Consider the following 25,026-nt stretch of genomic DNA (forward strand, 5'->3'; position numbering starts at 1 on the left):
GGGCAGGCCATAGTAGAATCTCTGTCGATTTTTGATCGAAACATTCTTCCTAACCCAACTTGTCTATTTGGGCTCATTATCCTGATTGGTGTATAAAGTATCTTCCTTGTCCATTTTTTGTGCTGAGGGCTTTAAATTTGTACTCAGCATCACTCCGTAGGACCCTCCCGTCATTTTACTTCTATTAATACCAGATTTGATAGTCAGTTGTAGCTACAGCAACCCCAAACTAAACTATTTTCCAATTTAAATGGCAAATATTGCCACGGTATACATACCTTTGTTGTGTGTAAACCTTCAAAAAGTCTTAATTCTGCAAGCGAAACAAAAACTAAAGGTAAATGTCATACCATTATTATTTGGTAGCTTATAGGATCTACCCATAGTATTTTTTGATAAACTCTTGGAAGAAACATTCAAATAATAGTGAAAATAGTGGTGGGGTATCTACGGTTAACTACGATTTTAATTAGCTATAGTTTGATCTCAGGAAGTTACTGAAGTCAAAGAACTTGTACTAAGCTTATCGAAGACTAATGCTGAAATTATGGTAGATCTATGAAACCGAGCCACAACTTGAGCCAGTCGAATCTGTGAGCCTATAACTATTTCAACTACGATCCTTAAATTAAACATACAAACGCTTCGTTTGCTCACGGATTCTTTCAACAGTACCGCGACTTTTGACCTCCTTACCGATTTATTGTACTAAATAAACACCCAAAATTAAGACATTGCTCGATATTGTAATACTGAATATGAAGTTAGTTTGCGAATAATTGAAAGCGAAAATATACAATTATGACTTTTACTATAGAATAGAATTAGTTATTTTCGAATTTATTTTTATTAGTGTAGTTTAATTTTGTTGATGTTTAAAATAACCGCGACTTTAACTAAGAAGATGTAAACCGATTTATTTTTGTTATTGCACTGGAGTACATATTGTCGAAACCTCACATTCAAATATCGGTATTTTTTAAGGTAATTTTTCGTTTTCCTCGATTTCCACAGAAATAATCACATTCAAGACCACAATCAAAGTTCGCGCTTAAACATATTTGTATTTTTTCTACTGATTTTAAATTTTTATTCGTATATACAAGAATAAACATGAAAATCCGTCGCTTTCACCATTAAGTACCACCAACTTAATGCCAGCGGATGATTATCACATCGCATTGCACATGCTCGTAATCAATTGCTTTCCTTTCCTTTGCGCAATTTGAAGACAATTTTTTGGCGCTGCTGCCAAAGTGTTTAACTCAAACTCATACCCATTTACATATAATATGTATGACTATTTGCAAATGGATAAATTTACATGTGTGTGTGTGTGCAGTGTCGACCCAGGAGCAAAGTTTTAATTGTATCACGTTAGCATGTTATTAACACCAATGAAAGTTGTTGTCTGAATTTTCAGTAATATCACTGTAAGCGGCAGCGGTAAATGCCGTTATACTATGTATACATACAAAGATGTGTACGTGATTATACAAAAGTACTTGTGCAAATAATTGGTTTCAATTTACCCCCAAAACTTTGAGTGAGAGAAAGAGAGCGAAAAAAAGTGGAAATTAAAATTTTGCGTTTTAAAGCCAATGTAAGCAAAGAAGAAAAACAAGGAGGAGAGCCACACAGCAAATACACATGCATACATACGTAAGTGTTTGTATATGTATGCATATTTGCATAGCGGCAACGCGCCTCTAGGATAAAAATGTTTAATTAAGCTCAAGTAGGTGCGTGCAGAAGTTGCAGCAGAGAAAGATTATTTTTTTTTACTTTTATACAAGCATTTATATACTTTATATTAATAGTTGTGTGAAATAAATTTGTATGTTTTTAAGTGCTTGCTACTGACGTAAAAATCGATGTGCGCGCTTAAAATTCGAAATGCGCGCCACTACGTGTCATCTCATTGTATAGGGTGTTTAGTTTAGAATCAAAGACGATTTAGTTACCATTACTAGTGAGCGCTACATAAAATATTCGGTAATTTTAGTAGTAAAAAAAAATTACCCTTCAAAGGGATATTTTTAAAAATTGAATTTTAACAAAATATTTAAATTTGTTTTTATATAGTAATACGAAATATCATTATTTTAAAAGTAAATTAAAATTACCCTTCAAAGGGATATTTTTTTAAATAAAATTTTCATAAAATATTTGGATCGATTTTTATATAATAATATGAAATATCACAATTTTAATAGTAAATTAAAATTACTCTTCAGAGGTATATCTTTTTAAATTAAATTTTCATAAAATATATGGATAAAATTTATAAAATAATACAAAATATCATAATTTTAGTAGTAAACTTAAATTATCCTTCATAGAGATATTTTTTTAAATTAAATTTTCATAAAATATTTCGATAGATTTTTATCTAATCATATGATGTATCACAGTTTTAGTAGTAAATTAAAATTACGCTTCAGGGTGGAATACAAATATTTCACAAAATTGCTCCCAGACTAGTTACACTATAATCCATATCTCCCGAGACTCTACATAGACAACTAAATTTGATATTTTGTTCATTTTTCGGTGTTTTAAAAATTAAAATAAATACATGAAAATTCTACATATCTCAAAAAGCTACCCTTTAAATATGCCTTATCAAGCGTGCCACATCTGCAGTACTTCGAAAATGTTTTAAGTAAAAAATAAATTGTGTGAATTTTCGCGGCATTGCATCTTCGATTACCAATTCACATTTTCCTCGAATACTGGAATTTTTTTTTTTTATTAATTATTTGGCTTGTCACTCATTTGCAATGATTTGTAAAAATTTCCTCGCTACGTTTTACTTTTATTGCACATCTTTGCGCCACATTTTCATATTTTTTTATGCCACTTCTGCACTTCTGCCACAACCCAATTATAATTCGTGGAGCATGTGATATTTTTCTCTACTCTACTGTAGTCTCTTCTCCTTGCCTCGTGCAAAGTTATCAGCCGTCACAGTGTGCACTTTTGTTCGCAATTATGTAAGTTGACAGTGACAGCGTGCTTTTTATTTCATTTCACATAAGAAAATATGAGTGCTCTTTTTACTTATCACTGACAGCAACAGCAAATACATTGACTGTCACAACAAAGGCCAGCATATTTCATACATTGCAACATTGCATTTACATTCTTCCTTGCTGGAGGAATACTGCTTTTAATTATCATTATTTTTCATACAATTTCAATGGTGATATGAAAAAAAATCGATATGATTAATGTAATGCAAATGAACAGTAGAATGGCGGGGAATTCGGCGAACTTTTTTTTAATTGAGATTTCGAAAAAATGCTTTATGAAGAGAATTTTCTACAGATAATGCGAATAATAATAAAATTTAATAAATTTAGTTTACGTTATAGAGATTCATTTAATAAATTTTGACCTTAAAAATATTCAAAAGAAATTCTGAAATTAAAAACCGACAAATGGTTCATTTTAAACGCTATTTAATTGTTAAATTATAATCGACGGCTAATAATAGTGATGTTATAATGATAAAATGTGAACCCAGATGGAAAAATATGTTAACAAAAACTATGCCAATATAATTTTGTTAAAAAATATAAATTTCCCTTTAGGGGAAATTTTTTCAAAATAAAATTTTGGACATAATTTGTAATAGATTTTCATACAAAAGTAAATACAACATAATTTTAGTAGAAAACATAAATTTCCCTTTGGGGGAAATTTTTTAACGATTAAATTTTGCACAAAAAATGTAACAAACTTTAATATAATAATAAATATAGCATATTTTTAGTAGCAAACTTAAATTTCCTTTCGATGAAAATTTTGTAATTATAACTAAATTTGTTCAAAATGTGTAGAGATATTTTAGTTCGATGTATATGGTTAGTTAATAAATATATTTTGTTATAATTTTGCAAACAAATTACATTGAGGGGGGTTAAGATTAGCTAAAGACCGAGATAATTTTTTTTTCATATTAAATTTTTTTATAAAATATTTTAGTTTATAATCTAAAATTATCGATCATTAAAAAATCTTCAAAATCAATATTTTTAACTAATAAACATTATGAAATCTTTCCCTTAGTTAATATAAAAATACTCGACTATAAAAATAATTAAATTCAAATGCAAATAAAACCATAAATCTAAAAGCAACTAAAAACAAATCTTATTTCACTTTCCCATATGACCTAAATTACCAACGCAATCCCACGAACACAATTATAGCCATCGGGCAATATTTCAAACACTGCCAAATGCTAGCACAATTTTAGGCGTTCTCCACGGCCCATAGCTATAAGCGCCATCAGCGCCGCTAACATAAAGCAATATCGCGCTGTTACCGCCTGCCATGCTGTCACCGCCACTGACATTGATGATGATGTATTTCCGCTGCCTCTTGCCGACATCAATTCTCTTCGCGCTCTCAAGAATGCGCGCTCATTCTGTGCTGATTTTTTACTACATTTTCACCATGATTTTTATTAATTTTTGCTTTCCTATACGGATATACAGTTATATGTAGTAGATATACACGAAAGTGCGTGAAATTTGTGAAAAGAATGGCGAAAAATGTGATGAAATTTTAAGTCTGTTGGCGGCAGCAAATTATAAATTATTTGTGAATGACATTGGTTTGAGTGTACATTTTAACGAATTTAATTTAACGCATGACCAAATATCACACGCCATTCAACGCACAAAAACTTTGCAAACACACAAACGAATATATTTTGTATTTGTCCAAATATAAATATTAAAAATTGTCATGCAGCTTTACGTCAACTTTCAACAGTCAATAAACTCAAATTCAGTGATGAAAATCATCAAAATCATATATTTGCAGCAAATGTAATTTTCAGGGTATTAAGTTCTACGCGCACTTTTTAGTTTAATAAATTTGGGCTTATATTCAAATTTATTTTATAACAAAAGCTGCAGTTAGCTTTACTTTTGTTCCAACAAATTTTAAATTAAAAACAAAGAAATTAAGTAATAGCTGTAATTTAAGCTGCAAAGAACTGATATAACTCATAAAAAACTGTTTGATTTTACAGTAGGGTTTTAAATGAATATGATGGAAGATATAATATGTGGTTTAGATAGCAATTTTATTAATTTGTTATATGTTTTTTAAACTGTATTTTGTTATATTCAATGTGTAAATGCAAAAATTTTCACAATTCATAAATTAAATGATTTTGTTCAACAAAAAAATATTTTTTTCTTAAATGGAACGAAATGGAATTTTTGAAACAGTGGTTAAATTTAGCCGTCACATACATCTGTAGAGCGAAACAAGTGTTTAAAATAGTATTTCCATAAAAAAATGCCATAGGAACATAATGGAATTTGCGAAACATATAACTTTTTGGTTGAAATCTGTTTCATATGCAGTTTATATGCTTAAACTGAGTCGAGTTGTTAGTCGAATTGTAGATAATTTGGTAATTAACAGATAAAATTAAAAAAATCCAAATTTAAAATTTTCTATCCTGAAAATTTTTAACATAAATGTAAATAAATTTACAAATAATCAAAAAAAACTAAAAGCGCACAATTAGTCAACTCTGAATTTTTGTTAAGCAGATTATATTGCCGAATTTTCCATGCATTTTTGTATTGATTTTCACTTAACAAAAAGTACCTACATACTGGTGACAATATTTACAAATTTTATGTATATTTTTATACATACTTTTTTCGAAAGTTTTGTCATGGAACCGTCGAAAATGAAAATATAATCCAATGCCGCAAAATCCTTTGCGGAAATCCTTTAATTTATCAAATTTCCGCTCAACTAACGGGAATTCAATTAAATTTGCTATTTGTTTCTTTGAGTACCATGAATGATTCTCTTTGCCATATCTCCTGCACAAACACATAACTAATTTCCCCAGAGTGTAAATTCGATATTTTCACAGCGAAGAGCATAGCAAATATATGTGGTTTATTTATACATATATGGTCATATGGCTAAACTAACGGTATATATGTAAATATGATTTTTTATGATTGATAATATACAAATATATTTGCAAATAGTTTTTGGAATTATAAAATATTTTATTCAATAAATTTTTGTTTTTGCTTCTTTTTCTCCCACAACGATGCCCACTCAAATGCGCTTGATTCCCTTTTCATGGCTGTCTGTGCAATTTCCGTTTGACTGGCGTAAATATTGACGACACGCACCGCTGATATCAACCAACTAACCAACGAACCGGCAATGATGACGCTGCCAATATTGATAATCTTGATAACGCTGCTGATGGCATTGATGGGGGCTGACACCACTAACAAACTTATAATCATAACCAATACTATCAACAATGCAACAACAAAAACAATAACAACAACAACGAAAAATAATGCTAAAACATACGTGTGTGTACATGAAAATTTGTTGTGACAGGTGTCCCTTCACAGCCTAGTAATTTCCGGGCCACCGATATCGGCGAGACCGCAGTCACATTGCAATGGTCGAAACCGACACATTCCAGTGAGAATATCGTACACTACGAATTATACTGGAATGACACATATGCAAATCAGGATCATCACAAGTGAGTATAACAAACACACACACATACATACATATACATATGTATATACAAATCTATGCAGACAGGATATTGACACTAATATTTCGCTCATTCGATTACAACCCGCACACTATCTAACAAAATACTTATTGATAACGACAATTGGCATGTGCATATTGATTTCCATTTGCCAATATTCCTTATGCAGTATATGTACGTATGTATATTTGCGCTTTGCAATAGTAGTTGATTGAAATCTTCGGAATAAATGGAAATGTGTACCGCATTATTGATTAAATCAGTGGGTATTAGTAGCCAAGTTGGCAGGAAGTGTTATTGTTGTAAATCTATTGCGTATACAGGATGTGAATGAAAATTACCTCTAACTACATATAGTACCAGAAAAATATCCCACAGTTGTTTGAATTACTAGTAAGTTAATAAAATTCAGAAAGCAAGAAAAAAAATTATGTACACACATAGGTCATTTGGAACCCGAAATTTAATGCTTAAAATTCCTTTCAACAAATGTTTTTAAAAATTTACCCACATTTAAGGATAAGACTGAGCGAAAAAATATTAACGGTGTATCTTTCAGAAGTATTTTAAGTGTGTTTGAAAATATTCCGGAAAAAAAATCCAGAAAAACATCCCAATATAATTTTCAAAATATCAACATATTTCTGGATATTAGTGGTGTATTTACACTAGAAAATTCAAAAGAGCATGACTCAGATAAATGGAAAATTAAAAAAAAATAAAAAATATTTCAAAAATTTCCTCGTATTTAAAATTTATTAATATTGCAGCATTAGCATTTCAGAATAAAATTTTTATTTCGAGAGCAATTAAAAGGTATTGGAAAACTGCTTAAAAGCAAGAAATGTCTAATGAAATTTCCTGTACTGTATAGTGGTATTTTCATTCAAAGATTTCAAAGATAAATTATTTCTCCGTTAGGGAGGAAAATATTAAAAAACATAAATGAAAAATATTCCCAAGATAAATAATTTTTCTTCAAAACTTCACTAAGCTACAAAAAATTTCAAACATTCACCCAGATTGAAATATTTTAATATTGAACAAAAATTTTTAAGTCTCAAATTAAGGTTTTATTCTCAGAAACCACACCAACATAGTACCGAAAAATATCATAAAATAAAAATTACCCTGAACTATAGGAATATCAAAAATTTCCCTTTATTTAACATTCATTAATGCAGTTTGCAAAAAAGTTATAAAATGTTTTGGTAAATATCCCCAAGAAAAATAACTTTTCTTCAAAAATATCCCCAAGATAAAATCATCATCAAAGCTTCCCTCAGCTACAAGAAATGTTAAACATTTACTTAGATTTAAATATTTTTAAAATTGAACAAAAACTTTTAGGTGCAAAATTTAGGTTTTATTCTCAGAAAACACACCTAGTACCGAAAAATATCCCAAAATAAAAATTACCCTGAACTATATAGGAATATCAAAAATTTCCCTTAATTTAAAAATCATTATGTTTGTATTAATATAAAGAAATCTGACGATTTTGACATTTTGTGTAAAAGATAATTTAAAATTTCCTCGAAAAATATCCTTTTCGAAAGGTACCAATATTTTTTTGTCGTATAAGAAATTTAAATAAAAACAATTATAATTTTTGGTTTCAATATATAATGTAAAATATTTACCTAAATATTAAAAAATAAATATTTTCAAATACTTGGTATATTTTTTTTTTAATATTAAAAAACAGATTTTCATCATTATTAAAAAAAAACATCCAAGTATTTGAAAATATGTTTTTTTTTAATATTTTAGTAAATATTTAACATTAAAATGCCAATTAATAAAGAAGTTTATCCTAGAAGTTTGTTAAATTCCCCTACAGATGTTTTAGAACCCATATAGGGGTACCAATTGGATACGTAAATTAAGAACTATATATATATATATAATTTTTTTTATTTATAATTTTAAATTATCTAACATTCTTTGTAACATGCCAAAAAAAATTAACTCACATTTTCCACACGTTATCTACTCAAGGCGCATTTCGAATACTGAATCCTATACGCTTGATGGTCTCTATCCTGATACCCTGTATTATATATGGTTGGCGGCTCGTTCGCAGCGCGGCGAAGGTGCAACAACACCACCCATACCCGTCCGTACGAAACAATATGGTAAGTAGATTTTTCACATATCTCACTCCGCTCGCTCACTATATGGAAACGAAAAATCGAAAGTAAAATAATAAACGAAATAGTAGCAAAAAATATATACGCCTTATATACCATATAAAAGTATGCAAACTAATAATATTTAAGAACAAAATACCAATATGTATATAAATATGCATAAAATGTGTTTTTATACAAACAAAAAGCTATACACCAGGAGTAGCCACATTATTTGTTGTTTACAAAAATGTGTGCTGCTCCACGAAACTTTAGTTAACAAAAATATATATACACACATTTTAGCTAAAACTAGCTTAAGTAAAACCGAGGAACCCTAAAAGTATGCAATGTTGCTCCTGTAGTTTAAATAAATTGTTTGAGTACCTTGAACCCATCCCTAGTACCTCATTCCTTATTTAAAAAATATCATAAATCTTTATTAAAAGAACAACCACAACAAATACTTGAGTTGCGTACTAAAGCCTGCGTGGAAAACAAGGTAATATAACAGAATTAATTGGAAAAGCAAAGTGTGTATGTGTTGAAAAAAATTTTGAGGGTGTGTTTGTAAATATGAAAATAATACAGAAATGTATGCTCAGAAATGTGTGTAATATTTGTTTTTGTTTAAAATAAATTATAATAAACACTTTTTTAGTAAAAATATTTTTTAAAGGCTCTTATTTTACGCTCAAGTGAGTTTATATATAGCGAAAAATAATTTTTAAAAATTTTATTTAAGTTTCTAGGTTATATATTTTATTTTAAGTTATAGTCTAGCATAACTTTAGATATTCTTTTTTTACAAAAAGCTTTAAATATACTTATTTTATTTTCTCTTATACATTTTACTACTATTTTAAAACTAGTTATGTACATATATACATACATACTTACATATATATTCGAAACATCACTAAATATTTACCAAATAAACTAGTCTATATACCATAAAACTACTTATACATCCAACTCTATTTATTTAATAAACATATGTAAATACATACATACATACATACATACATATATATATATAAATATACAAATTTACAAAAATACGTAAATATCAGCATTTTACTTATATCATATATACATACATACATACAATACATAAGTACATAAGCGGCATTCATTTGATAAACTACATGCAACATTAGGCATTTCAATTCACATATAATGCCCTAATAAAATCCTATTAACTATATGTTAAATGCTTCTGGTAAACTCTGATGTTCTTCTATAATTTGCTTAAACTAATATGCCAAAGAAAATATAAATTTTTTTTTTAAATGCATAAAAATTGCATGTAAATTGCTTAGTAAGATTCTTAGAATTATTCTACAATCAACAAATGCTACACTGCCTAGCCAAAGGATATAAAATATGTTATGCTAGTTTAATTCATATACTGATGTTGATTAATATTTCTGTGAACACACTTGAACAATTGCAAAGAAGCACTCTTAAAGATTAAAATCTTGCACTCAACTCATTTAAAACGCGATAGATTTCGACACTCTCTCTCTAGAAGGCCTTGGCCCCGTTCCACATCTAGATTTGATTAAGCGTTGAGGAACGCACAGCGACCTAAGGTCTATTCTGCCCTTGTTATCACAGAATAATATCCAATACTGTCGCTTCAAGAAAACTTAGCTAGAGGGCTGTTAGACGCGATACTTTCTCCAAAGGGTAAGTGTTGCCTCCATTGCCTGACTCGTTATAGTCGTAGTCGCCGGGCAGTCAAGGTGTTTCCGCTTCTAGATCACAGAACCTACACTGATCCGACGAACAGATTCCCAGTTTGTTTAGATGACAGCTTAGTATGCAGTGGCCAATGTAAAGTGTTTAAATCTATGCCGATTAGATTAGCGGTCCTACTTACCAATTTATATTCTAGTAGTCGATTTATGAGAACGTACCGACCAACAGCAAAGAAGTGCTCCGGCATTACCGGCCTAGCAACCGCGGCCTTTTTAGCTCGTTGATCTGCAAGTTCGTTACCTTGTATACCTTTGTGTCCTGCTACCCAGAACAAGGTTATACTGTTATTGCTGTTGAGTTTTTCCATGCAGTCCAGAACCAGCCCCGAATATGGTTTCGAAGGATAATAATGCCTGGGCAGCCTCCTGAAATGACTGATGATGACACCATGGTAGTTCCTGTCTAATATGACCTCAGCACCTTTTCCAATAGCATAAACCTCAGCTTACAAGGTATTGGGGAATCGTCCCATCCTACCATTCGTCTTACTAAGTGCACCCTTTTGCTAATATCTTTGCTTGGAAGGAGAGCCATTCTTTCACTTCTACTGAGTTGAGTGTTTCGATCGATTTCAGCTAGACCAACTTGATGATTGGAAATGTGAAATTCGAGATATTTTAACATTAGTCAGCGTAACCCGAGATAATTCTACCTTATCATCGTCTAGACAGCTAAGAACATTCTGCAAACGACACATTTTTATAGATGTACGAACAATGTACAGAGGGCCTTGATAATGTACGAACAATGAGTAGTCAGAATCCATAAAGTAAAAAAGAGCCAAGTTTTGCTGTAAGCAAGCAACTCATTAGATCTCATATGATTTACCCTTGCTCAGAACGAGCATATAACTTTTTAAATATTAATATTACTACTTTACTCAAATAATTTAGTTCCAATAAAATCAGCTGTACTGTCAAACAGAACAACTTTTTCATGTGCCAAGAGAGCTCTTACTTCATTCAGTAATTCAGAGTTTTTCCATAAGAACGCTTTTTTAATTTAAACAAAAACGATTTGGGAGATCAATGAATTTCTTTATTCCTGTAAAGTATATTCGATGTCATTATGTATGGAACTCGATTTCTTTTGCATGGCCACCATGGACAGCTTGCAGAAGTGCAGACTCTAAAGCCCATTTTCGACGGTTTTCAAGCATAAATCGGCCGATACCGCTGCAATTTCACTTTCGTACGAAGTTCATCAATCGTCGCTGGTTTGTTATATATGTATATTGTCCAAGTCCAATTTATCCAATTCGGGCCAAAAATATTCGGTTATCATTGAGCGTTAGCGATTCCCATTCACAATAGACTTGACCACATACCGGTCTTGATCATCACGGAAGAAATCAGGCCCAATGACGCCGCCTACCCATAAATCCCACCAAACCGTAATATTTTCGAGATGCAATACTGACTCGTGGAGTACGTGTGGATTGCTGCGTGACCTATAACGCATATTTTGCTTATTGACTAAGCCATTCAGCCTGAAATGAACCTCATCGCTGAAGATGATTTTGCGTTGAAAATCCATATCATTTTCAAGTTGTTGTTCAGCCCTATTGAAGAACATACGAATATTCTGGTGGTCGAGTGGCTTCAGTTCTTGCTTCAATTTGATTTTGTAAGGATGTTAGCTAAGATTTTTTCGCAAAATTCGCCATAACGACATCACAAAGATGTCCAACGCTTGAGAATGACATGTGAGAGACTGATTTGGGTCTTCCTCAATTGATGCGCTAGCGGCAGCAATATTCTCAACACTACGGGCACTTCTTTGTTTCACGGAAACATTTTGTACTGTGCCTGTGGATTCAAATTTTTGCACGAGGCGTTCAATTGCTGATATGACAGGACCATAAATTGGACGTAGCGCTCTTAAAGTAAAGGCCACTCACTCCGAATTTCGGAGTACATTTTAATAATTTCGTCTCGTTATGGGTCGTATACCTTTCCACGATGAAAAGGCAAACCTTACTGAAGAGAAATGTCAAAAGAGCGCGAAAAAATCCATTTTGAAAAACTAAAATATATATAGAAATATAATCATCGAACAAATAATTCCAAATCGGATAACTATCTTCAAATGTACTAATCTGTCTAAGATTCGAATAATATTTAATGTAAAAAAATTAAATAATAATAAAATCAAGGCTCTCTGTACACACATAATTCCAAGAGATTAGAAAATTCACTGCTACAAACATTTTCAAATCCTTAGTGATTCCTACCACACACTAAACTATCAAATCACAACAATTTCATAATTTATTTTACCAATTCTACGCATACTCAAAATCACTAAATAACTGTAAAATCACTCACACACAACAACGCAAAACACTCTCTCACATTAAACTGTTATATATGAAAAATTACAAAAACAAAATTCGAAAACAATACAAACAACAGTTTCGTAACAAAAATCAAATAATTTTCATGCTTTCGTTTTAGCACAAATATAACGTTTATTTGGAATTTTCTTTCTCAATTCATTTGTAATTCATTTAACTTACGATTTCACCACATTTCCGTGAACAAATTGTGTGTGTGAGTGTTTGAGTGTGCGCGTGTGTGTGGAAATCAAGAGAATTATTTCAGCACCAACACCTTAGCTAAGCAAAAATGCAATTGTAGTAAGTCTCCTAAAAAAATATTTAAATCAAATAAAAATTGCATGCATGTATATAACAATGTGCACTTGTGAAAGCAGCACCAACAACGACAACAAAAAAAAAAACAAATGCAAGAATGTTGCACAAAATATAGCATAATATAGCATTACTTTTCACTGAACAAATTTTAACAAATTTCACCAAATTTTGTATGTATAAAACGTTTATATGCAAAATAAAAAAAAAACAAAAATAATAATTATACATATATTTATATATATTCCACAAATTTATATGCAAAATATTTTACTGAAAATTTTGAATAAACACCAGCACTTGCACCAGCACAAAAAGCAGCACCCACTCGCACCCACTTATGCTATATATGAATATATTTATTATTTTTTTAACTTCAATGTGTCCTTACTTTCTTAGTTTCTTTTCATATTTGTATTTGCAAATGTATTTTCTGCGTATTATGTTCACTTGTATGCTTATGAGAAGTATCTGTTGCATGCGATTTTTAGCATTCAAAAATAAACTAAATATGATTGTGAGCATCAACGCTACATAATCAGCCTAGTTGTATGCTTTGTGGATTCTTTGATTTTCATTTCGGAGCTTCTTGTTATTTTGGCGATAAGTTGTTATAGTTTTTTTTAGCTTTGTTTTAATCAGATGTAAATTATCAATTTTTATTTACATACTTTTAGGCGCTGCAGCAAACCCAATAGAACTAACAAATACACTTATAAAAAATATACCTTTTGGATTAAAATCAGTATGTCTATATAATTCGTAAAATTTTTAAAATTTAAACACGCATTAATACCTTTCCTTAAAAGTATACTATATATTCGGCCCTATTCCCGTTGTCGTTGTCGTTCTTATCGTCGTTACGTTCCTAAATTCGTATTATTGAAGTATATCGTAACGTCAAAGAAAACTTATTGAAATTTTCATACATATTTGACATAAATAGCATACTTTAAGACGCTCTTTTTCCAATATAAACTTCCTTCTTATGCAACAAGACACAACTTTAAAGTAGTCCTTAATGTATTTTATGCTATTCTCTATTGACTCTAAACAACGGCATCACTGTACTTGTTGAACTTAGCTTTGTCTGCCTAACAAGTTTAGTCTTCCATCTTTATTTGATTTTTTTATTGGAAAGTTGGAAACATGAGTGCTGGCGTGTACACCAAAATAAGTAAAAGTACGAACGGACGCAGATGGTCCTCCAAACTTTCTTCTAAAATATGCGATACTTCCAGCGTCTCATACTTCTCGCTTCAGGCTAATCCGACTACTCTACCTGGCGGTCCAGCTAATTTTCGAACTGCATCAAATTCGCAACAGCTTGCTCCAAAGGAGACAGTGGTACCTGTTTAATAACTCCCCCTCTTGTTGCTCTAGCTTCGGACTTATTGTGTACCATTTTTCTCTTCGTTTTTGATTTTAAGACCTTTCATATAAAAATTCAATTTTATTAATGCCAACCATCTCCGACGCGAGATGGCGGTGCAAATGGATTTAGTTTTTTGGAAATATCCCTCGAAATATCGAAATTAAAAGGTTTTATCCCTTTTCTAAAATTTTTGACATATGCAGCATATTTTTCCATTTCAGAAATTCAAATTTCAAACTGTTTCCGATTTGGAATTTTCATCTTCACTTCAAATATTCCTTCAAACAACCGCGTCGTTTCTATGTCGTTCTCAATTATAGCAACGACAAAGATCGTTTCGATACTCGTTTCTTAATGGGGAAACTCAATTTATTTTCGATAAATGCCGATAACGCCAACAGGAATGCCAAACAGACGTTCTTATTTCGTTTCAAAACGATACCGACAACGAAAATAGGGGAGATTATTAACATCATAAGATTATTAATCAATTAAGAATAGTTTGCTTCTTGGCGAAATATACTTTCAGGAGATATAAATAGAATAAATCAGTTACTTGGGTAAACAGTTAATTTTTACGTTCAACAAACATGAATCAACAATCACGTTGCCTACTTTTAGGAATGCAGTTCTAAATAAGTCCTTTTATAGGCAAGATTAGCGCTAAACTTATAAATTTTAATACATCGGTGCTCAAAACTTTACGTCACTGAAACTCTGTAATTTTTTGTTTCTCTTAGTTAGTAGGAGTGAGGATTAATCTATTTTTTGAAACATACTTTTAGGCGCTATAGCGTAAACCTGTTTTTATGAAATTGCTTTTGCAAGGGCTTATTATCCGCTGATTTTTATACTCTCGCAACAAAGTCGCTAGCGAGTATTATAGTTTAGTTAACATAACGGTTGTTTGTAACACCCAAAACTAAACGAGTTAGATATAGGGTTATATATACCAAAGTGATCAGGGTAAAGAGTGGAGCTCAAATCCGAATGTCTGTCTGTCCGTCCGTCCGTCTGTGCAAGCTGTAACTTGAGTAAAAATTAAGATATCTTGATGAAACTTGGCACACTTAATTCTTAGCACCATGCTTTCGAAAATGAGCAAAATCGGACCACTGCCACGCCCACAAAAAGGCGAAAACCGAAAACACATAAAGTGTCATAACTAAGCCATAAATAAAGCTATGGAAATAAAATTCGGTATAAAGGATCGCACTATGAAGGGGCATAATTGAATGTAAATTTTTTGGGGAGGTGGATTTGGCCCCGCCCCCATATAGGTTTTTTGTACATATCTCGGAAACCAATAGAGCTATATAAACTAAACTTTCTGCAGTCGTTTTTTAGCCACTTCTTAACACAGTCCAAAAATTAAAGAAATCGGAAAATAACCACGCCCACCTCCCATACAAAGGTTAAGTTGAAAATTACTAAAAGAGGGTTAACTCATTAACGAAAACGGTCAGAAACACTAAATTTCACAAGAAATGGCAGATGGAAGCTGCACTCAGATTTTTTTACAAAATGGAAAATGGGCGTGTCGTCGCCCACTTATGGGTCAAAAACCATATCTCAGGAACTACTCGACCGATTTCAACTTTCTTGGTTTGTAATACAAAAACAAAAACCAAACTTGGTTTGTAATAGTTTCCTTACATCCCAATGATATGTTGTGAAAATAGGCAAATTCGCTTCACAACCACGCCTACTTCCTATATGCCAGAACTTTGAAGGCGATCTGAATCGTTTACATTACAATATATAAAGTAAGCACTAGTGAAGATTGCACAAATACTATGTTTATAGTGTGGCAGCCCTATTCTAAAAATCGCCGAAATCGGACCATAGGTTTTTAAGGCCCCATATATCGAACACGAGGACCTAGGTGCTTCTAACCTATTATTATGGTTTCCAAATTTCAATGGACTTTATACAATATATATGACTAATATGTGGGTCAAATTGTGTATTATATAATATAAATAAAGTTAAATACATAAATAATATTTTAGCAATAATAGTAATGATTAACAACTTTAAATTTAAAGTGAAATTAAGAAAAGTATACTTTTAGGCGCATAAAATTAGTATTAGCTCACTATTGCCTCCTTTAAAGAATATAGAAATCCAGAATATCGAAATTTTACTGTCTTTAATATAAAAGCTCAATCACTTACCATCATGGTGATAAACAGAACTGATTAGTATACATTTAGGCGCTCATCCTCCATTTCTTTTAAATACAATCAATTACGAATAGTTTTTAATTTTTTAAAGAAATTTTAATAATTGCTAAAATTATTTTTAATACTGCAAAACTCATCAATAAAACCCGTAAAAGTCCTGTTAACATATTTCATAATTATGTAAAAATATTTTTACATGAAAATACCGCCACGCAGCTCAATCAATAAAGTTGATTTTTTAATAAATTAACTTTGTTACCGTAATATTGTTATTTTATTGCAAATGCTATTATCTTTTTTTGTACTCTTAAAAGCTGCCTTCTGCAAGTTAATCACAATTCACCGACTCCATCAACATGTGTTAAGCATTATTGTTGCTTCCCGTTTTTGCTTCGTTTATACAATTGTTTTTCAATTAATTCGCAGGTCGCAGAGTTATGGATTAATTAATTTAATTGTTATTTTCCATAAATCATGGACACTTCAATTTTATCTACTTTTAATATATTGTTTTTTATTTTTTTGTTGCTTTTGTTGCAGTTAAGCATTTGTAGGGGTCAAAGTTCAACGCTTATTGTATTCAGCAAATTGGCTACTCTGGCGGCTTGCTGTTTCATTTTCATTTATTTTTGCATTTTTTTATAGTTTACATGAAATTGCTGAGTTAATTAGCTGTACGAAAAGTTTTAATGCTTTTTTCATATTTTAAAAATTAATTTGCTAAAAATTACAATTGTTGTTTTTGCCTTTTAGCTGTTTGTTCAATTATTTTCTGAATTTTTTTTCGATCTTTTTAAATTTTTTCAATGTTGCATGGCTTATTGATATTGCTGATAATAATGACGCTGCAAGTTTTACAGTTTGTTTAACACATTATTAAGTCATTTATGGTGTATATATTTTAAGCCTACGAATATTTTATGTAATTTTGTTATATTTATTTATAGTAGTGCTTATGTAGTGTAATTTTGCGGAATTGAGGATAAAATAAGTTAAAGTTTCTTTTCAAATTATATAAAAAGCTCTCGAAGCTTTTTAGGTAATGAGAAAGCAATATGAATCAACATAACAATACAAAATAATTCAATTCAATTTAGATGTTTAATTGCATAGTTTCTGTACTAAACTGAAAAAGTACAAAACAAACAAACTCGCCACAAAGTCTTATCTTCAAAAAGAAAGTTCATTTCAACTTCACAGAACCTTAAAGCCTAAAAAGCTTCAATTAATCGTAAAGAAAATTAAATTTGATAATCTATTATATGGTGGATTTCTTTATTATCAACGTTTAAATAAAAAATTATTTACTATAAATCAATTTGTAAGAGCTTTTTTAAGCTTTCATCCTGAAAGCTCGTATGAAATTGAACTTAAAGTTTTTCAACTTTACAAAATATACATGTATTCGATTATATACATACATATTACGATTAATATCTTACCTTCTGTAAAAGTTTCATGTTTAGTACAATTGAAGGAAACTTATGCTCTCCTAAAATAATTGCCGGATTTTACGATTAGTACACCCAAATGAAAAAACAAAATATATTACAATATTTGAAAAACAACAATTGTGATACAAAATAAAGCTTCTTAAGCTTTTTTATAACGAAAGCTTACACATAGAGTTAAAGCACATGCTAGTTAAGTATTTAACTGATCTCAAAAGCAATCAAGCTTCTATTATGCTTGAAAGCTTTCAAAAGGAGCATTAAGCTTAAAAATAAAACTTGGCTTTCGATTCACCTCCTGACTGCTTTCTTTAAAGTGAACACCGCAAAATGACTGCAGTACTTCAGTTTTTTTTTCATAAGAATTTTGTAAATGCTTTGTGCGATATTTCGCTTATAAGCTTTCTGAGCTTTCAAAGAAAACTAGCAGAAGTTTTGAATATCAAGCTTTCGATTCATTTCACGTCAGCTTTCGTCAAAGCTCAAAGCTTGAAAAAGGTGAATTTTTAATTTAATAAAACTGAGCTTCCAATTCATCTGCTGACAGCTTTCATCAAAGTGAGAAGCTCAAAATGCCTCCTTACACTTGTTTTTTGATAAAACATTTGAAATTTATTTTTCTTGTTATTTTCGCTATTTCGCTTATGAGCTTTCTGAGCTTTTGAAGAAAACTAGCAAAAGTTTGGAATCACGTTATAGCTTCCATCAAAATTAAAAGCTTGAAAAAGGTGAATTAAGATTTAAAATAATACTGGGCTATTGATTCATCTCCTAACTGCTTTCATCAAAGTGAAAAGCTCAAAATGAATGATTTTGAAAGTGATTTTTTGCGTTATTTCGCTTAAGAGCTTTCTGAGCTTTCAAAGAAAACTAGCAGAAGTTTTAAATGTCATACTTTCGATTCATTTCACGTCAGCTTACATCAAAGTTAAAAGCTTGAAAAAGGTGGCTTAAGCTTTAAAATAAAACTCGGCTTTCGATTCATTCCTGACAGCTTTCATTAAAGTGAAAAGCTCCAAATGTCTATGGTACTCTTGTTTTTTATACAAATTTTGAAAGTTTTTTTTTCGTTCCAGATAAGGCCAAATGTAAATATATACAGATCCAACTACAAAAAAAAAGTTTAGTGAAATCCTAAGCATTTTATTTATTTAATTAAATAGTTTCCTCAATTTCGCTACGCCTTATGTTATTTTATACTATTGCCTATAGAAATTTAAAATATTTTTAATATTTTGCTTATATTTATATGATAATGCAACCCTGCGTTATTGTTGTTTTATAGGTTTGTTGTTTTTATATTATTTTAACTTAATTTAGGGTGTTTATTTTACGTGTTTATTGTATATTTGTATTTTTGAAATACATTTTAAGTGTTATTTTGTAATTAAAAATCTGTTAAAAATACATGTAAATTATTTTTAACCCATATCCCAAACCTTAACCTCGAAAAATTACCAATTTAAGTTTACTTATAGTTAATTTTTCAAAAAAAAATTATATACCCCACTCTCACTCCAAAATGGTTTATGCAAAAAAACATAAAATTTAATAAAAAATTTAAAAAAAATTGTAAAAATTTTAAAACTAAAAATCCTTTAAATCCAAATATTGTACAGTGCACTTTATGTGTGAAACAGTCTTATTTTTTATATTTTTCGCTTTATATTAAAAAATTATATTTACAGTTAAAACGGTTTTTTTAAATAATTTTGTGTTTCCAAATGCCTTGCTTTGTCACGAATCACCGAGCCCAATTTTTTTTTATATTATTTTTACTTACTTAAAAATTGCACCAACTCTCTCTTTGTCAATCTCTTCTATTTTGCGTGCTGCATGTTTCTTTTGAAATACGAATTTATTTCTTTACTAAATCCTGAATGTTTAAGTGATGAAAAATAATATTTAAATAAATAAAAAAAAAACAATTTGTGTGTTTTAGCACCCCACCTAATAAGCAACTGAGCAGAAGCGTGTGAAAAACAACAACTCAAACTATTACTTATTAATTTCTAGCTTAGAAGCACAATCAATTTTTTAGCACCACTTAAAATGTAAAAAATCTAAAACAAAAAATAAAATTGCATTTTTAATATAAAAAAAATATATATTTAAATGCAATTTAATGCTTTTTAATTTATTGTAACGAAACCTTTAAAGAAAATATATTTTAAATGAGCGTATTTTAAATGAAAATGAACCAAAAAATATGCGCAAAATTTTGATCGTACACAGAAAAAAGAAGCAAGATTTCATGAAATTTGAAAAAAAACAACAATAAAAATTGCGAAAAATATTGAAAATGTTGAGACTTGCATAAACCATTGGTGAATTATTTATATATATTTTCTTTTGTTAATTTTATTATTAAGTAATATATTTTTATTTTATATTTAATTTTTAAAATGTTGTGCATTAAATTTTATACTGTTTACGTTTTCATTAAAATATATTTTGCTAATTTGTATGTGAATTTTTTTCTGTTTCATTTCATTTCATTGCTTTTGCGTTGCTTTTGCGATCCATGTTTTTGCGTTTGCGTTACTCTTATGCTGGAAAAACAACAACAAAAAAAATTACCACAAAAATAAAATATTAATATTATGAAACCAAATATATTTTATAACAACAAAAACCCACATGCATTACAACATAAAAAAAATGTTAACATTTTGGCTGCTATCACAATAAAACAAACCAACAACTCACCACCAACGCCAACAATCCATAAACAAACCAAAAAAATTATAACACTTTAATAAAACAAAAAATATTTAAAAATTACCAACAATGTATTTGAAAATTAAAAACAAAAAATTCAAAAATTCCACAAAAAAATATTCAAAATTTGAAAAAAAAATATTCAAAATTTACAAAAAAAAAAATTTTTAAATTTAACCTAAAAAATTTCATTAAAAAATCATTTCAAAAACTCCAAACCAATGTCAACACAAAACAACTGCATTTAAAAAACAAACAAAAAAACAACCGAAAACCAAACTTGTACGTTCCATTCCATTCCGTTCCGATTTCCTCCACTTAGTACCAGGTGCACCGCCGCGCAATATCACCGCAATGGCCACCAGCCCCACCACAATATCCGTCTCATGGCTGCCACCTGTGGAGCGTGCCAACGGTCGCATCATCTACTATAAGGTCTTCTTCGTCGAGGTGGGCCGTGCCGATAGCGAAGCGACAATAACAACCTTGAATAAGACCCAGATCGTTTTGGATGAGTTGAAGCGTTGGACCGAGTACAAGATTTGGACGCTGGCCGGCACTTCGGTGGGCGATGGGCCGCGCTCGCATCCGATCATTGTGCGCACACACGAAGATGGTATGTATAGTTAAGCGAGCGTTGCTCGTTTAAGTTTTTTTTTTATTTTTTTCATTATTATTTTGAGCAAAATAATTCTATGGTAAAGATTAATAGTTTTTATGAGTTTGAAACACAGTTAGAGGAGACTTTATTTTTTATATTTGATTTTAATTAAAAAAAATATATATAGCATTTTTTTATTTAAAAATTATTTACAAATTTTTAATTATTATTAATTTTGATCGTTAATTATTTATAAATACGTATATTTATTTTTTATTGAGATTTCTACATGAAAGAATCCATTTTATAAAACAATATTTATATATTTAAATATTTTTTTTTAGTACAATATAAAAAACACACTGTTGGAAACAAAATATTTTATTTTTAAATATTTGAATTAAAAAAATATTTTCTGTAAAAACCTTAAAAAAATTTTAATTTACTTTATTGGAAAAATATTTTTTAAAACAAAAATTAAAAAAAAAATACAAAAAAAAGATATATTTAAATTTAAAAAAATATTTCACGAGAAAAATATTTTACCAAAAAAATAATTTAAAAGAATTTAAATTTCTTTTTCGAAAAAAAAAATTATAAAAGATTCAGAGAATGAAAGATTTCATTCTAAAAAAATATTTTCCAAAAAAATATTAATTATTTAATAATCATTAATTATTTAATATTTTTTATAATTTTTTACATTTTTACTTATAATTTACAACAACAAATTTCACCACACACATTTTTTTATGACACTTTCTCATTTACTAATGAAATGTGACATTTTTGAATTTTGTCTCGACGTTACCAAATGCGGCATACATTTTTGGAAAAAAAAGAATTTTTAAAGAAATTTTTCCCTTGTTAATTATATTTTTATAGGCATTTCAGTGTTTGGATGGCGCGCTGACAACCGAATTTTTGATGTCAACGTCATAAACATGAATAATAACTACATATATACATATATATATCTATATATAACCCAATTCATATTTAATATAATCACATAATCATATAAATAATAATGTTAAATAATTGTTTTTGTTTGTAGTTGATAATGGTTTTTTATGTGTTGGTTTTTTATTACCAATATATTTTCAAATGAGTTTTGTTTTTTAAATATTTCTTCTTAAAATTTTCAGTTAAAAGTACAACTTAAAATTTATTTTGTAATTTAAATTTTTTTTTTAATTTATTTTTCAATATTTTAATTCAAAACCAGCTCAAAGAAACTCTTAATAAAAATTTTAAAGTAATTGTAGGTGTACAAACAACCTTCATATAATTCTAAGTTCAGTGCCGCCACTAAGAATCCATTACATATGTTTATGAAAAAAGCCTTGACACTACTTATTGAAACGATTTCTAATAAACCTACAAATACTATTTTAATATAAAGAATCTCATACAATTTTGAGGCATCCTAGAACAGGACTCTTAGAAACCTTCTTCTATACACCATTATACAAATTGAAATGTACTCAAAGAGAGGATCTTATTTATCTCTCAATATGATCAGGGTCTAAATGAACTAACCTACATTCCAACTTTTTATTTGCTCCAAAATATATTGAGATCTATTCCAAAAGATACTAACTCACCCAAAATGATTAAGATTAGAATAATCATTTTCGCACAGGAGCTAATTGATCAATTATAATGCCTTTGCTCGATTAAAGCGCTGATTTAGATCGATTTACCATGCAAAGAAAAAATCTCTATTTTCTACATTTATTTTTAATCGAACTTTAATCGTGTTGAAAATTAAATGCAACTCTGCAACAAAGTACGTATGTAGTTATAAGTAATACTACTCGATGGTAGAAATAATGACTGTGGTTATTGAGAAAATAGCAATCAGCTGTTTAAGCTTACCAACTTCTTATGAAAAGCGAAAACAAAAGTAATTAAAAGCTGATCGATTATCGAGTAGCCAGCAGTGCGAAGGGCAAAAACTGTTTTTTAATGAAAATTGTAATTGATTAATTAATTTGGCTATGCGAAAAGGCTATAATGGTATATGTTCTATAAACTATTAATTGAATCTAAAATTATTTTCTAAAGTATCTTCAATATGTTTAAAATTATATACCAGTCTTTCAAAATCAAGTGGCAGTATTAAGCATTGGTATTGAGTGATATGAATTGAGAAAATTATTTCTTTCTTTGAGAGTAACAATTACATTGATGACGTTAGACTAGCCTACTTTGACAGAAAAAATAAGCAGTATATAATATTAGAGACCAATTCATTATATTGTTATCAAATGCTCAACTTAAAAACCAATTGTTAGGTAATTTTTTAGTAATGTAGGGAATGACATCTAATTAAGGAGATTAACAGTTTTTTTCGTCTAACGGAAAAATTAACTGTTTCTAAAATGAGTAGGAACTTAGTTGAGCTGAAAGATGTTGTTAATAAACGAATATCACTCCAAAAGCATTACAAGAAATTTCAAGTTCACAGTTCAATGTGTAAGCTAAGCTTTCATTGTAAAAAAGCTTTCATGAAATAAAACGTATATTATAAAAGTAGTGCCCACTCATTGCGTCTTCATAATCATATTTAAATTTAATTATAAATTATTAATGATAAAAAGCTCGAACGCTTTCAAAGCACCATACATGACGTCAGATTAATTTTACTCTGAGAGTGATCTGAGTAGGTTTTGTTAAATCTGGTATACAATTTATGAGATTAATTTGTTATTTCTTTAAATAAATATCTTTATACAATATTTTCCAGAAAAAAGTTTTAAATATACAGGCGTTCATTTAGTTCATAAAATCGGAATTTATTAAAAATAAAAATAAAATCAGACTTATTACCGTTACCAAACAATAAAGAGTTTCATCATTGAATTACTATTTTTTATTTTTCCCTTTTAAATTTATATCTTTAATTTAAATTAGAAAAAAATAAAAAGTAAAAAAAAAACATTTTTTTTAAATACCACTGTGATAGTTTTTTTCCAAAAAAAAAAAAGACAAGACCAAATTCGACGGTTTCCCCCTATTTCGGGTCCTACGAATCGAACTGCATCATTACTTTTTTGAGTTACAATCATGGTTTCATACAAAAATTTTTTTTGAAGTTTTTCATCAAAGTGGCCCACTGTAAGAGAAAGGCACTTTTTTCTTCGGTCTCTAACTTTTTTAATGTTGACTTTTTTGCTAAACTTTCTTTGGCAAAGCTTCTCAGAATAAGTCTGTCTTTAAGTTCTTAGAGGACTGTAAACCCCAAAATCAATGTTTTTTGTGTCCTTATAGCCAATATGTAAAAAAAACTGAAATTTAATCCATTTTTTTAATGTTTTTGCCCTCAGGTTTCGTCAATATTTTAATTTACCCTTTGATACTTATACATTAAGTGACATCAAAAAACATTGATTTTGAGGTTTACAGTCATCTAAGAACTTAAAGACGGACTTATTCTGAGAAGCTTTGCCAAAGAAAGTTTACCAAAAAAGTCAACATTAAAAAAGTTAGAGACCGAAGAAAAAAGTGCCTTTAACTTACAATGGGCCACTTTGATGAAAAACTTAAAAAAAAATTTTGTATGA

The 25,026-nt window shown here is 29.5% G+C and overlaps 1 protein-coding gene across 7 annotated transcripts in view; it reads left to right on the forward strand.

Moving 5' to 3' along the window:
* Lar_1 (tyrosine-protein phosphatase Lar) overlaps positions 1-25,026 on the forward strand; it is a 643,385-nt gene that overhangs the window by 587,984 nt on the left and 30,375 nt on the right. For 4 of the 7 annotated variants that reach the window (XM_011178392.3, XM_054227465.1, XM_011178390.3 and 1 more), the window contains 3 exons: positions 6,406-6,556; positions 8,576-8,712; positions 21,179-21,472. In XM_011178392.3, coding sequence (XP_011176694.1) covers positions 6,406-6,556; positions 8,576-8,712; positions 21,179-21,472 — 582 coding nt within the window. The remainder of the gene's footprint in view (positions 1-6,405; positions 6,557-8,575; positions 8,713-21,178; positions 21,473-25,026) is intronic. The other 3 variants (XM_011178395.3, XM_011178396.3, XM_011178397.3) reach the window with 1 other exon arrangement.

Source organism: Zeugodacus cucurbitae, chromosome 3 (genome assembly GCF_028554725.1).
Source record: "Zeugodacus cucurbitae isolate PBARC_wt_2022May chromosome 3, idZeuCucr1.2, whole genome shotgun sequence".
NCBI lineage: Eukaryota > Metazoa > Arthropoda > Insecta > Diptera > Tephritidae > Zeugodacus > Zeugodacus cucurbitae.